This window comes from Notolepis coatsorum, assembly GCF_963971535.1.
Source record: "Notolepis coatsorum genome assembly, chromosome: 11".
NCBI lineage: Eukaryota > Metazoa > Chordata > Actinopteri > Aulopiformes > Paralepididae > Notolepis > Notolepis coatsorum.
In genome coordinates, this window is record NC_140175.1 from 85,603,404 (window position 1) to 85,615,927 (window position 12,524).

General features: G+C 42.9%; 1 protein-coding gene across 1 annotated transcript; it reads left to right on the forward strand.

Moving 5' to 3' along the window:
• Positions 1-8,461: 8,461 nt before the first annotated feature.
• On the forward strand, positions 8,462-11,752 carry ajm1 (apical junction component 1 homolog; the record flags this gene model as incomplete). The annotated part of the gene is made up of 1 exon (XM_084324073.1): positions 8,462-11,752. The coding sequence occupies one exon, from the start codon at positions 8,462-8,464 to the stop codon at positions 11,750-11,752; it is 3,291 nt and encodes a 1,096-aa protein (XP_084180199.1).
• Positions 11,753-12,524: the final 772 nt, after the last annotated feature.

The following is a 12,524-nucleotide window of genomic DNA, read 5'->3' on the forward strand; positions in this document are numbered from 1 at the left end:
TGCCAAATTAATCTGGCACATCCATACACACTAGAGCACAACCGAGCAATGTTGTGCTTTTTTTGCAGGGACAATAGCTCCTGTGGTGCGGATTTTGATCTGAAAAAACATCTGGGGAAAATTGGGTTAAAACCAGGTTAAAGAGTCCTGGGTAGCTGGCGAACACAGCCTTTCACACGACTGCACCAGATGCAAGGGCAGGGAGGAAAGACGCAGGGCTGGCGGGTGGCGGTGGGGGCTGCTGAAGTGGCCAGCGGCGGTGGTGTGATGAAGTGGGTGACCTTGAAGCACCATGTGAAGTGCAGGTGTAAGACATGCTCGCGTGGCAGGTGCTCCCTCGTCAGCTCAGCTGGTTTAGGCAGAGAGGCCGTGTGGCGTGTGTTGACTCAGCTGAATCCTCCCCTGAACCCCAGACTCCGCTGGATGCCATGTTTCATCTTTCTAACGCCTGTTTCTGAAATGTCCTGTCATCACGATTACAGCGGGTCATTGTTTTAATTGCTTATTGCCACTGTGATATCATACTAAGTGGAGGATGACATTTAGGCCATAAATGCAGTGCTGGTGCACGAGACACATTATACTATAATTGACCTCCTTGCAATTAAACATAGTTTTCAGGAACCAAAGCTGACTGGGCACAGATCCATGGACGTAATGGAAAAAAGCCTTCTTGTGCAGTAGCCCCATTTCTGCCATTACAGAGACAAAGGGCCCTGCAAGATGGCCTCGCGTGGCTTCCTAGTCACTACAAATGCTATTACAATTGGCTCCTTTCTGCAGATAGGTTCCCTCTGTCATATAATTTGATGTTCCAGTTGTGCTGAGCCATTCAGAAACAACACTGTATGTAGCTAGAATCCTGTTACCAGTCAGAAACAACACTGGGTATAAAGAAGCTAGAATCCTGTTACCAGTCAGAAACAACACTGGGTATGTAGCTAGAATCCTGTTACCAGGCTTCGACTGGTTACATGGCAACATGAAGCATGATGTTGATGGTTCATGTGGGGATTTCGTGGTACATACATTACTGTGTTTTCCTTAGGGTCGCCCCCCCCCCCCCCCCCCCCCCCCCCCCCCCCCATTGCATGGGAGAAGTGGAAGCAGTCTTGTGTGTGAGCGTGCACATCCATGCGGTCATGTGATCTTGAGGGATCATGGGAAGCCACCAAGTGAGATATGCTGAAGATAAACACAATACAAAATCCTGGGAGGCGTGTGTGTGTGTGTGTGTGTGTGTGTGTGTGTGTGTGTGCGTGTGCGTGTGTGGCGCTTTCTATTGCTCATTTGCGTATCCCAGAGGAGGGACGGGGGGAGACGGCGTGGTGCTAGCTTCCCGTTTGATGTCGCTAATGAACAGTGAATATTTACCATTGATCAGACTTGGCCCTTGAAGGCTTAGAGAGAGAGAGAGAGAGAGAGAGAGAGAGAGAGAGAGAGAGAGAGAGAGAAGCCGCAGCATAATCCCAGATCCCCTCTGGATGACTGGTGCAAATTGACCTACTTTTCTTTCATCTGCATGTGCCTCAGCAATACTGAATAAAAATATGGTATTTAGTCTAATGCTAAAATGTACAGTAAATATCGTAATTGTCTCCTCTGATAAAAGGTGTTTTGTCTCTAGAATATTTACAGCCTGTTAAGAATGTGTTAAAAGATACTAATTGCGTTGCGTGTTTTTTGCAACATCATTTAAAGTATTGGTAGGTAATGACTTTAAAGATGTAGCGTCATTTCTTTCAGATTTTCTGAGTTTTGCGTTGTAAGGAAAATGCAATGTGATGACGTCTCGATGTGTTTTGCGTGAGAAGGTTGAAAAGAAAGTCACGTTCCTGTACCTACTGTTCAGTAAACATCTCAATTATATATAATAATAATAATAATAATAATAATAATAATAATAATAATAATAATAATAATAATAATAATAATAATAATAATAATAATAATAATAATAATAATAATAATAATAATAATAAAATAATAATAATAATAATAATAATAATAATAATAATAATAATAATAATAATAATAATAATAATAATAATAATAATAATAATAATTCTCTCTATGTATTTTATAGATATGGAAACATGACTATACTATATCTGTACATATCCTACTCATACTAGTTACGCTGCTGGCCAGTATGATTAGTACTACCATAGTGTCTTTACACCTGTATCGCTGTATATATTATACTACAACTTATACATCTGATTAGCACTATTACTCAGTACCGGTTGGTTCCTGACCCCTAAAGAGGGGCATCCAAAGAGCTCAACAGAGCATGCAGTGTGTCTCCACGCTGTAGGTGACCATAAACAGGTGCTAATTACTCTCTCCGAGTGTCCCATTCCGTTTAAGGCTGGGGTGGGAGCACCTGCATAATCAGCTGATGGGATTAACCCCTCCCCCGCCCTCCCTCCCCCCGCCCTCCCTCCCCCCGCCCTCCCTCCCCCCGCCCTCCCTTCCCCCGCCCCCCTCCCGATGGAAGCAGATGTTACATGCTAGGATGATATTCCATGCATTACACTGTGGAATAAAGCCATTCTGTCTGCCTTGCCGTTTGTCAGGGAAAGAAAACAAATGCAGAATAGCTTAGTGCTATTTTAGGGTCAGAGAAATGGAAAATCATTTGCGCTCGGATGTTACGTTTTTGATGTCACGGTTATTTTCTCGAGAGCTAAATGAGATTGTCGCTTTGTCTCCGACAGCGTTGTCAGCTCGGGTCCCCTGACATTTTGCTGGGGACATTACTGCAAACAAGATGAAGTGAAAACTCTCGAGGAAAACTATTTTGAGCCTCGAAATCTATTCCTTGATGTTCTGCTGTCAAACGGTCTCACAGACATGAGGGAGAGTTTACTTGCAAAACAAATTAATATCAGTGAACCTGCATGGCGTCGTTACTACACGCCGTGAATGCCATAATTGTAGTTAATTTTACCGTGCATAATTATGCTAATCTATAATACCATAATTTAGAGGCACATTGCTACTGAAGTAACATTTTCATTGACATTCAGAATTCAAACACATTTTGTGATACGTATACCCATTATACAATTGCACTGATTTGATCATCTTCAAACCATTATGGAAAATGCTTACCTGCCTTGTTACCAAGAAGTAGTGTGGTAAGAAGTAGCGTGGTAACAAGTAGCATGGTAAGAAGTAGCGTGGTAAGAAGTAGCGTGGTAAGAAGTAGCGTGGTAAGAAGTAGCGTGGTAAGAAATAGCGTGGTAAGAAGTAGCGTGGTAAGAAGTAGTGTGGTAAGAAGTAGCGTGGTAAGAAGTAGCTTGTAAGAAGTAGCTTGTAAGAAGTAGCGTGGTAACAAGTAGCATGGTAAGAAGTAGCGTGGTAAGAAGTAGCGTGGTAAGAAGTAGCGTGGTAAGAAGTAGCATGGTAAGAAATAGCGTGGTAAGAAGTAGCGTGGTAAGAAGTAGTGTGGTAAGAAGTAGCGTGGTAAGAAGTAGCTTGTAAGAAGTAGCGTTGTAAGAAGTAGCGTGGTAAGAAGTAGCGTGGTAAGAAGTAGCGTTGTAAGAAGTAGCATTGTAAGAAGTAGCATGGTAAGAAGTAGCATGGTAAGAAGTAGCATTGTAAGATGAAGCGTTGTAAGAAGTAGCGTTGTAAGAAGTAGCACTGTAAGAAGTAGCGTTGTAAGAAGTAGCACTGTAAGAAGTAGCGTGGTAAGAAGTAGCGTGGTAAGAAGTAGCTTTGTAAGAAGTAGCGTTGTAAGAAGTAGCGTGGTAAGAAGTAGCTTTGTAAGAACTAAGAAGTAGCGTGGTACGGGGAGCTCCAGTAGCTCACCACGTACCGCGAGTGCTATTTCAGCGCCGTGGACAACCGCGCTCGCGCGGATCTGGGGCTGAGCGCGTTCGAATCCCGGACGGCAGCCGTGCCTTTCCCAGAGTGTCTTTCCCCCCATCTGAACCCTTTCAGCCTGCTTCTGTCGGTCGAACTTGACCAAGTATGAATGCGACGAAAAAGCGATAAACGCTAAAAAGAACCAGCTGACTGGTCAAAGTAAAAAAAAAAAAAAAAGAAAAAGTAGCGTGGTAAGAAGCAGCTGTGTAAATAGTAGCGTGGTAAATAGTAGTGTGGTACATAGTAGTGTGGTACATATAGTAGCGTGGTAAGAATTAGCTTTGTAAGATGTAGCGTTGTAAGATGAAGCATTGTAAGAAGTAGCGCTGTAAGAAGTAGCTTTGTAAGAAGTAGCGTTGTAAGAAGTAGCATTGTAAGAAGTAGCATTGTAAGAAGTAGCGTGGTGAGAAGTAGCATTGTCTCCCAGTGCTGAATGACTTCCGTGAGAATGTTATTAACTCTGTATGATAACATGTACAATAGTGCTGTACATACCGTATATATATATTTATGTATTTATATTTACCGCATATATATATCCATATCTGTCTGAATATATCTGCATATAATCCTTCTATATACCTACTTATACACCTGCATATAACACATACAGCTCTGCATGATAGCATGTACAATAATGCTGTATATATCATATATATATTTATTCTTACCATATATATACTGTATATATATATTTAAGCATTACATCACGCGACGGAGTGTGTTATATGAATTAGATCATGCCTAGGGGTGGTTGTTAGGCCCGACGCGCAGCGGAGGGTCGTTAACCCCCTAGGCGTGATCTAATTCGTATAATACACAACTTCAAGTGATGTCATGCTTTTATACAATGGCCGAATTCACCCAACCTTATTGCTATACAATAAACACACAGTAATTGAAGCATAAATGGAGATTTATTCACAAAACCATCCACAGAAAAAGTAGGTCAAAAAAAATAAATAAAGTTGCCTCCGTGTCTAGAAGCAGAGGGAGGTGCTACAAATTATGCCATCTAACAACAAACTTCATATAAATCCCGCAATGTATTATTGTTTTGACAATGGGTCATGACAAACCAATTACATAATCCAACATATGTGTAAACAACTAACATATTCCAGTTGACTGTATCTTTTTTTTATTATTCGTTACGAATATATCCATACTTCCATTGTGTCCGGGACATCCAGTGAAATTGCTTCGTGTGACAGTGTCCTTTTGAAGCAGAGGGAGGTGCAGAGGGAGGTGCTACAAAGCATGCCATCTAACAACAAACTTCATATAAATCCCACGATTTATTATTGTTTTGACAATGGGTCATGACAAACCAATTACATAATCCAACATGTGTAAAAATCTAATATTACATCGGTCCGCGACCCGATGGTTGGGGACCTCTGCTATAGAGCCACACTCTGTTATGCACAAGTTTACAGACTTTCGGAGCGTGTATATTATTCAATGAGACTGCCAGCCAGCTTTTGCGCGACGGAGAAATACAATTTCAATTGTGACGACGAGAGTAGATCATCTCCCGATTCAGATATAATTTAACACACACGGTTCCAAAGATATTAATGTTTTGCGGCAAATTTTCACCCTGCAATGGATTTAGGTGCGTCTCATCTCTCCTCTCTCATGTTGTCTGTGCTTCTCCTCTCCGGCACCCGGCCACTCCCCTCAGACGCAAAGTTCTGTAATTTTTCACACAGCGAGGAAAATAATACAGTCGGGCAATCTAACAAGAATTAACGTAACAAGTGTGTCAGTGTAATGGTGAAGTCAAGTGCTTTGAGCAGGATAAACTTATAACTTATATTATATATTATGTTACAGTATATAAAAATACCGTTTTACTTTTGTGCAGTAACTGAAGCTGCCACACCCCCCCTTCCAACGTGCCTGATTGTTATGCATTTTACTCTGCCAATTGGCGAGCCAATAAAAACGGGTCTGCGACCCAAAGTTTGGGAAACGCAAGATGCAAGTCTAAAAAAATTTAGTCATGACAAACCAATTACATAATCCAATATATGTGTAACGAACTAACATATTCCAGTTGACTGTATGTTTTTTGGAGAATTCGTTCAAAATATATTCATACTTCCATTTGTCTATCTATGGCGGACTCATTCAGAAAAAGTTATTCGGTTGTGGGAGGGATCTGGGGTCACATGGAGTGTGTTATACGAAATAAGAACAGCTAACTTGACTGTTTCAGCCAATCAGAATCAAGATATTTGCATGCCATTGTATAAATATATATATATATATCCACATCTGTCTGCATACATACCTGCATATAATATATTACTATTGCACTTTACTGTTTCATTTGCACTCTGGTTGGAGGCCAAACTTTTCTTTGTTGTACAGTACTTGACAATACATTTTAATCAAATCTAAATTTGAATCTAATTATAATTCCAGTGATGACTGTGACTGAGCTACCTAAAAGACAGTTGAATTGGTGGATCACTATGTCAATCATTGTTTGGTTCACTGTCAATTACCTGTGACTCCAACTAGGGCTGCCGAGGTATTGATTTTTTCCTTACCGCACAAATTTGCGAAATATTTCCTACCGCCACGGTTACCGCAAAAAAAATAAAAAAGAAAAGAAAAGTTTGAATGCATTTTTTTTTTATTTTAATTTTTTTAGTAGTCTACCCTTTATATATATATATAGCCTGCCTCTAGTCTAAATGTCTATCTTTAGAGGATGACTTTGCAGCATGAATATTGTTTGGGATTCGGCAAGCACGCATTCGTTATTGAAAGTGAAACACAGATTCGAAGTCTCCCCTCTGGTCGTGCGCCGTTCACTCGGTGTCGCGGGCAGCGGTGGTAGCGCCCGGCGGTTACCCCCCCCGACCCTTTCTTCTTCTTATTATTATAAAGTTACTACTTATGATTAACAAAGGCATTCGATGTGTTATGATATGTGTGTAGTGTTCTGATAACGACTATTGGTGAAGCGATGTCGAGATTCATTTGGTTTGGCAGCGGGAGCTAGATTTGCGAGAAGCATGCAACTGCAGAGCCGCAGAGCTGACAGTTGTGCGTGCACAGTGCAATACTCCAATTCAGCCATTGGCAATTCAGCTGTTGGGTGGGTGATGCTGCTGAGCGGTCCACAGACCGGACCTGAGAGCGCCGCTGGCTCTGCGGCTCTGCAGTTGCATACTATTGGTATGTTCTTCATTGGGAGGCGGAGATATAATAGTCATCACGCAACGTTTATATTTCACGATAATGTTGCCGTCTCTCTCTGCCAAATTTCTCAGTTCTTCGCTTGATATAATTAATACAAATGTCCAATATAACGGAATTCGTTAGCTCATAAAAATGTGATTATAACACACTGCTGTATTTAATGTCGGGCCGACTGCCGCGCATTGCTTTGGTTGAGAGTATTATTATAAAAAACAGCGGTGATGCGGTATTCAGCTAAACTCTGCGGTGGGCGTGATGTAACAGCGATACCGCGGTAATGCGGTAACCGCGGCAGCTCTAACTCCAACATCCAACAGTTGTTCTTGTGAGCAGTTCAATGACTAGCTCATTATTCTTGTAACAACAATATTTGTAATGAAATAAAACACAAGGATTCTGAAGGGTAATTTTGAAATGGCAATCAGTGTCCTTGTTGCCTATAGGATTGTCTGCATGACATGCCACACTGAATGACTTGGATGCACACAAGGCAGTCCACAGAACAGACACACAGACAGGGGCAGGAGAATAGATTTGGCATAAAGGATGCGCTCAATAAACATAGGCTGTCTCCCTATATGGTGCCAATCAAAGCATCACAACATGTTTTTATGATGTCATCAAGCAATACTTTTGGATTAGATTAGATTAGATTAGATTAGATTCAAATGTATTGTCATTATACAGAATAAGTACAGTAGGCCTACAACAAAAATAAATTGGTTGGTCCATTCAATTATTCACCAACTTTGTGGGCTCAAATATTTTAGAGCTATTACATCCAAATAGGTTTTATTTAAATGTAGGGCGTATAGCTCTGAATCAGAACATTTACCCATATCACAGTGAAATCACCATGGCTACTGTAATGCTGCCCCAGGAGTCATTCCACCACCACTGTCTATGGGGCAGCTCCAGGATTTTCTCTCTGGTGTTAAAGGAATACAAACATTATGGGAAATGCGCTTACCGTATTTTCCAGAGTCAGACAATAAGATAGACAAATTTCCCCTCTGTGTGTTCAGTAGAAAGTTATCCGACTGCAAGCTATCTTAGGGTGGATTTTCCCTTTACCTTGTATGTCTTTCTATTTCTGATATTGTCCGTGTCAAGAGATGGAATGATCAAATGTAACTTATTGCATACATTTGAGATTGACTAGGAATTCATAGGGACCTTAAAGGGAAGCCTTGTATAATACATCCGATTCAAGTATAAATAACTACGAGTCAGATGTCAAACATCATACTGTAAGCTGAATTACAATACAGCCAGAATTAATTTTGCTAACTGGTGTTTCTTTTTTCTTCTGCAGGGAACATCAACATTAAAGCAATTTAATGGAGCAAACTAGAAGAGTCCCTTTAAGATGACACGCACAGACCCGCCTGACATACTGGTATCGACTGTGTATAAAGATATAAAAGTGATCCCCATTTCATCACACTCCAAGTCCTTACAACCCTCCAAACAATGTGATTCTCTAAACCGCAGCACACTGGAGGACAATCAGAGTAACGTCAATAAGAGGCACTGCCGTACCTTTGACTACAAGTCACTGGAGTACCCCAAATCTCACAAATCCTCAATGGAGTACCCTTATAGGAGGGCTGACAGGCATGCAGCCAACCCAGATGTTGCCTGGAATGCTTTGGGCCGCCAGCAAGGATACCGTTTCTCTGCACCGGACATTTTCAGCCATAGAATGACTCCTCAGCCAATGAGTGCAGACATGGCCAGTGAGGTCATCGTCCCTGAACAAAAGAGGAGGACCAGGTCAAAAAGTGCCCCTCGGGTCCAGACCAGTCTCACCCCTGTGTCTTTCGAAGGCTCCCCGTCCATGGGGAGGAGGGGCCGGGAGGCCCAAAGGTCTCCACGAGACCCCCACTGGAGACCAGAAGTGTCACCGCGTAGGGAGTCCTCCTACGCTGCAACTAGGACTCTTATGCATGAGGTACATCCCATTAAGCTACAGCCTCAAAGGAGCGATGCGAGTCGCTATTCACCTCTCTATAACAACGCAGAGGAGGGGGGGCCAGACAAACCCGCCACTAGCCCTCATGTTAGGTGTCGGGTGGACATCAAACCTGACGAGGCAGCATTGCCACATTCTGGACGGAAGCAGGCGACACCACGAGTGGAAATACCTTTCCAGAGGCACCACAGTGGGGGAAGTAGGAGCCGGACAGTGCCTCGCCATTTCTCCTACTCCAGAACATCCACTCCCACTGACTCATTCAGCGCTGAGTACAGGCAGGCATACCAGTATTCCCGCAGCATGCCAAATACCGGTAGTTACTTGCAGCCCATGGAAATTCCTCTGCAAAAGATGCCTTCACCAGGTGACTACTATGGTAGGGAGCGCAGAGCCCATTCCAGTCCTAATGTGCCAACCAAGTTCTTTTATGCAGATGATCCGGGGAGGTATGTGGCTACAGCTCCTCCTCAACCAAGGGCTTACATTCATGATGATCGCTACATGCCTGGACAAAACGGTACTCCCAAAGTTCAGTATGTGCAGGACCCAAGGACTCACATTGTGCATAGTGTACCAGCCAGGTCATATTTTACAGAGGTGGAGCCCTACCCATATCCAGTGCAGGCTGCTTATCCTAAACCTTATGCAGCAAGCGAACCGGGACCGTACATCATCCAGACACCCCCAAGCAGAACATTCTATGGGGATGATCCAAGGACGTATCAAGTCCAAACTGGACCCCCAAGGATTTTCTATCCCGGTGATATGTATGCACCACCACCGGAGCATCACATGCCATCAAGGGCATACTACACGGAAGGTCGAAGGCATGCTCGAGTTGTTCAGCCACAAGCAGATGACTGGTATGGCTCAGATGCATCTGGGTATTCCACCCACCCTGCCTCTTATGTGTCGCAAGTCACTCCAACCAGAACTCGGCAAGATCCCATGCCATCAACTTGGTACACCAGCCCTTGTATGGAACCTCCAAGAATTGGCACAGAGTCCAAACCTTACTCAAGGTCTTGGGACAATATTCTCAACTCCCGTGTAGAAAGGGAACAGCCTATTACTGTCCAGCGGGGGCGGAGCTATGAGAACCTTCTTGATCCTGGGAAGCCTACAGCAGCAGCTGCAGATGACAAGCCACAGCCAGTGGTAGTTAACCTCTCCAGTTCACCAAGACGCTACGCAGCCTTGTCCATGTCTGATAACTCCTTGATTGACAAAAGTCCAACAGAAACAACCAAGAGCGCCACCAGTAAACTCTGGTTTGTCACTCCAGAGATAACTATCACTGATAATGACATTCGACCAGGCAACCTTAAAAGGTCCGAAGGACGGTCTGCTAGTTGGGATGTACTGGACTCTAGAAGTGCTATGGCTCCAGAAACCTCTCAGCATGACGCCATGTCTTGCTCCATGGACTTGACCAAAGAAAAAACACACAATAGCGCCTCTCTTCAGCAAAGCCTGGAGCAACTTGATGAGCTTCTAGCAGACCTTGTCACTGACTACAAGCCCCCCAGTAGGAGGGCAAGTGAGGACATTCTGGATCAACTCAAGAAGCTAATTGATGAGGAAGAGGCAGCATCTCTGTCCAGAAAGGGCTCAAGGGCTGGGCAAGAGCCAGTTCCTCTTGACAAGCAACCCACTTCTATAAGAATAAACCACGATGCCCTTCGAGATATGGACGCGGGCAGTGATGCCATGAAGAGTGCAGACGAGTGCTCGCCAGACCAGAGCCCAGATGAGGATGACACCATGATGTGTTCAAACAATAAATGCAGGAGGACAGAGACCTTGTTTAATGCTTGCCTCTACTTCAAATCCTGCCATAGCTGCTACACCTACTACTGCTCCCGCAACTGTCGCAGGGAGGATTGGGACATTCACAAAGAGAGCTGCCTATATGGTCGCATAGGCAGCATATGCCGCCACATCATTAAGCACTGCCGGGAGACAGTTGAGGTCCACAAAGCCTTCTCCCGCATTGCCAAAGTGGGCTTCCTTTCCAGGGGAAGAGGAGTGCTTTTCCTAGGTTTCCCGAACCCTGGGTCATCCAGTAACTTCCTGCAGTATGGCCTGGATAGTCTACTCATGTCCCCAACTTACCTGTCCCTCCGGGAGCTGGAGAGCTTCAGGGACAACCTGGGGGAGTATTGCAAGGAGCTCCAGGAAGCTGGCAAGGAATACGACCCAAATGAATGTTTCCTCTTGAATGTATCCATTGCTGTTGGCGAGCAATTGCCTGACGGGCCATCGCCAAGGAATCAAGCTCCAACCGTTAGGAAATATGCTAAGGTAGCACTGGCATCCTTTAGCCCAGAGAGGAAGGTTCACAAGAAAGAAAGCGACATGGAAACGCTCATCCTCACACCACCGCCAGGCACAGCAGATATCGACAAAGAGGGAGAGGATGGGAGGAAAGCCAGAGAGATCTGCTTTATCAATATCCAACGGGAGCTGAGGATCCGAGGGGTTTTCCTACGCCACGAGTACCCGCAGGTATATCAGCAACTCTGTGAGTTTGTGGAAAATAACAGAAGGTTCACGCCCACAACCATTTATCCTATTGACAAGAGGACAGGTAAGCAGTTCATGTGCATGATCATGGCTGCCTCCGAGCCTAGAACACTGGACTGGGTAGGCACCCCACATCTCCTTGATGACATTATTTAAGTGCACCTTTTGTTGTAAATATATATGTATAGAAATACATATATATTGTTATACATATCTATATATCAAGCCTATTTATTATAAACATTTGTAGATATGTATTTTGTTATCAAAAAAGATATATATTCATGTCTGCGTGGTCAGTATTATTCACTACTGGAATATTGCCTGTCAAATGCAGAATGAGTACATTCAATTGTTAATTTATTTTCATCTTTTTAACCATTCAAGTACTTTTTTCACCACATGAGTCATTTATTTGTACACAGGTAATTTCCTGTTGGAATATCCTGCATTCCTTCTGCAAGGGTATTGGGGAAAACCCACATTTTGGTATTTTGATTTTGTTTTAAAATTTCTAACAAAACCATCCTTTGAAACTTAAGATTCTTAGAATGAAATGTTGAGTACGTTCCTGTGAGTGAATACAAAGTAACTATTTTTCATAACTGGTTTTAAAGGCATATCATGCAGGAAAAAAAAAATGACAGTTATTATTTTCTTAGCTACATAAATACTTTCTATGCAAACGAAAATGCTTAAAATGGGTTTAAGTACCACATTCCTATGAAATAGGTTGTTGCTGTTGAAAAGCTATTATATTATATTATATTATATTATATTATATTATATTATATTATATTATATTATAAGATGCCATTATCTGAAGGTTTTGTTGAAGTTAAGATCAGATTTTTAAATGGTATTATTGCTGGTGACTTTGAAATAGGTCCTCAGAATATACTGGAAGGAATTGAAAAGTAAAAAAGGG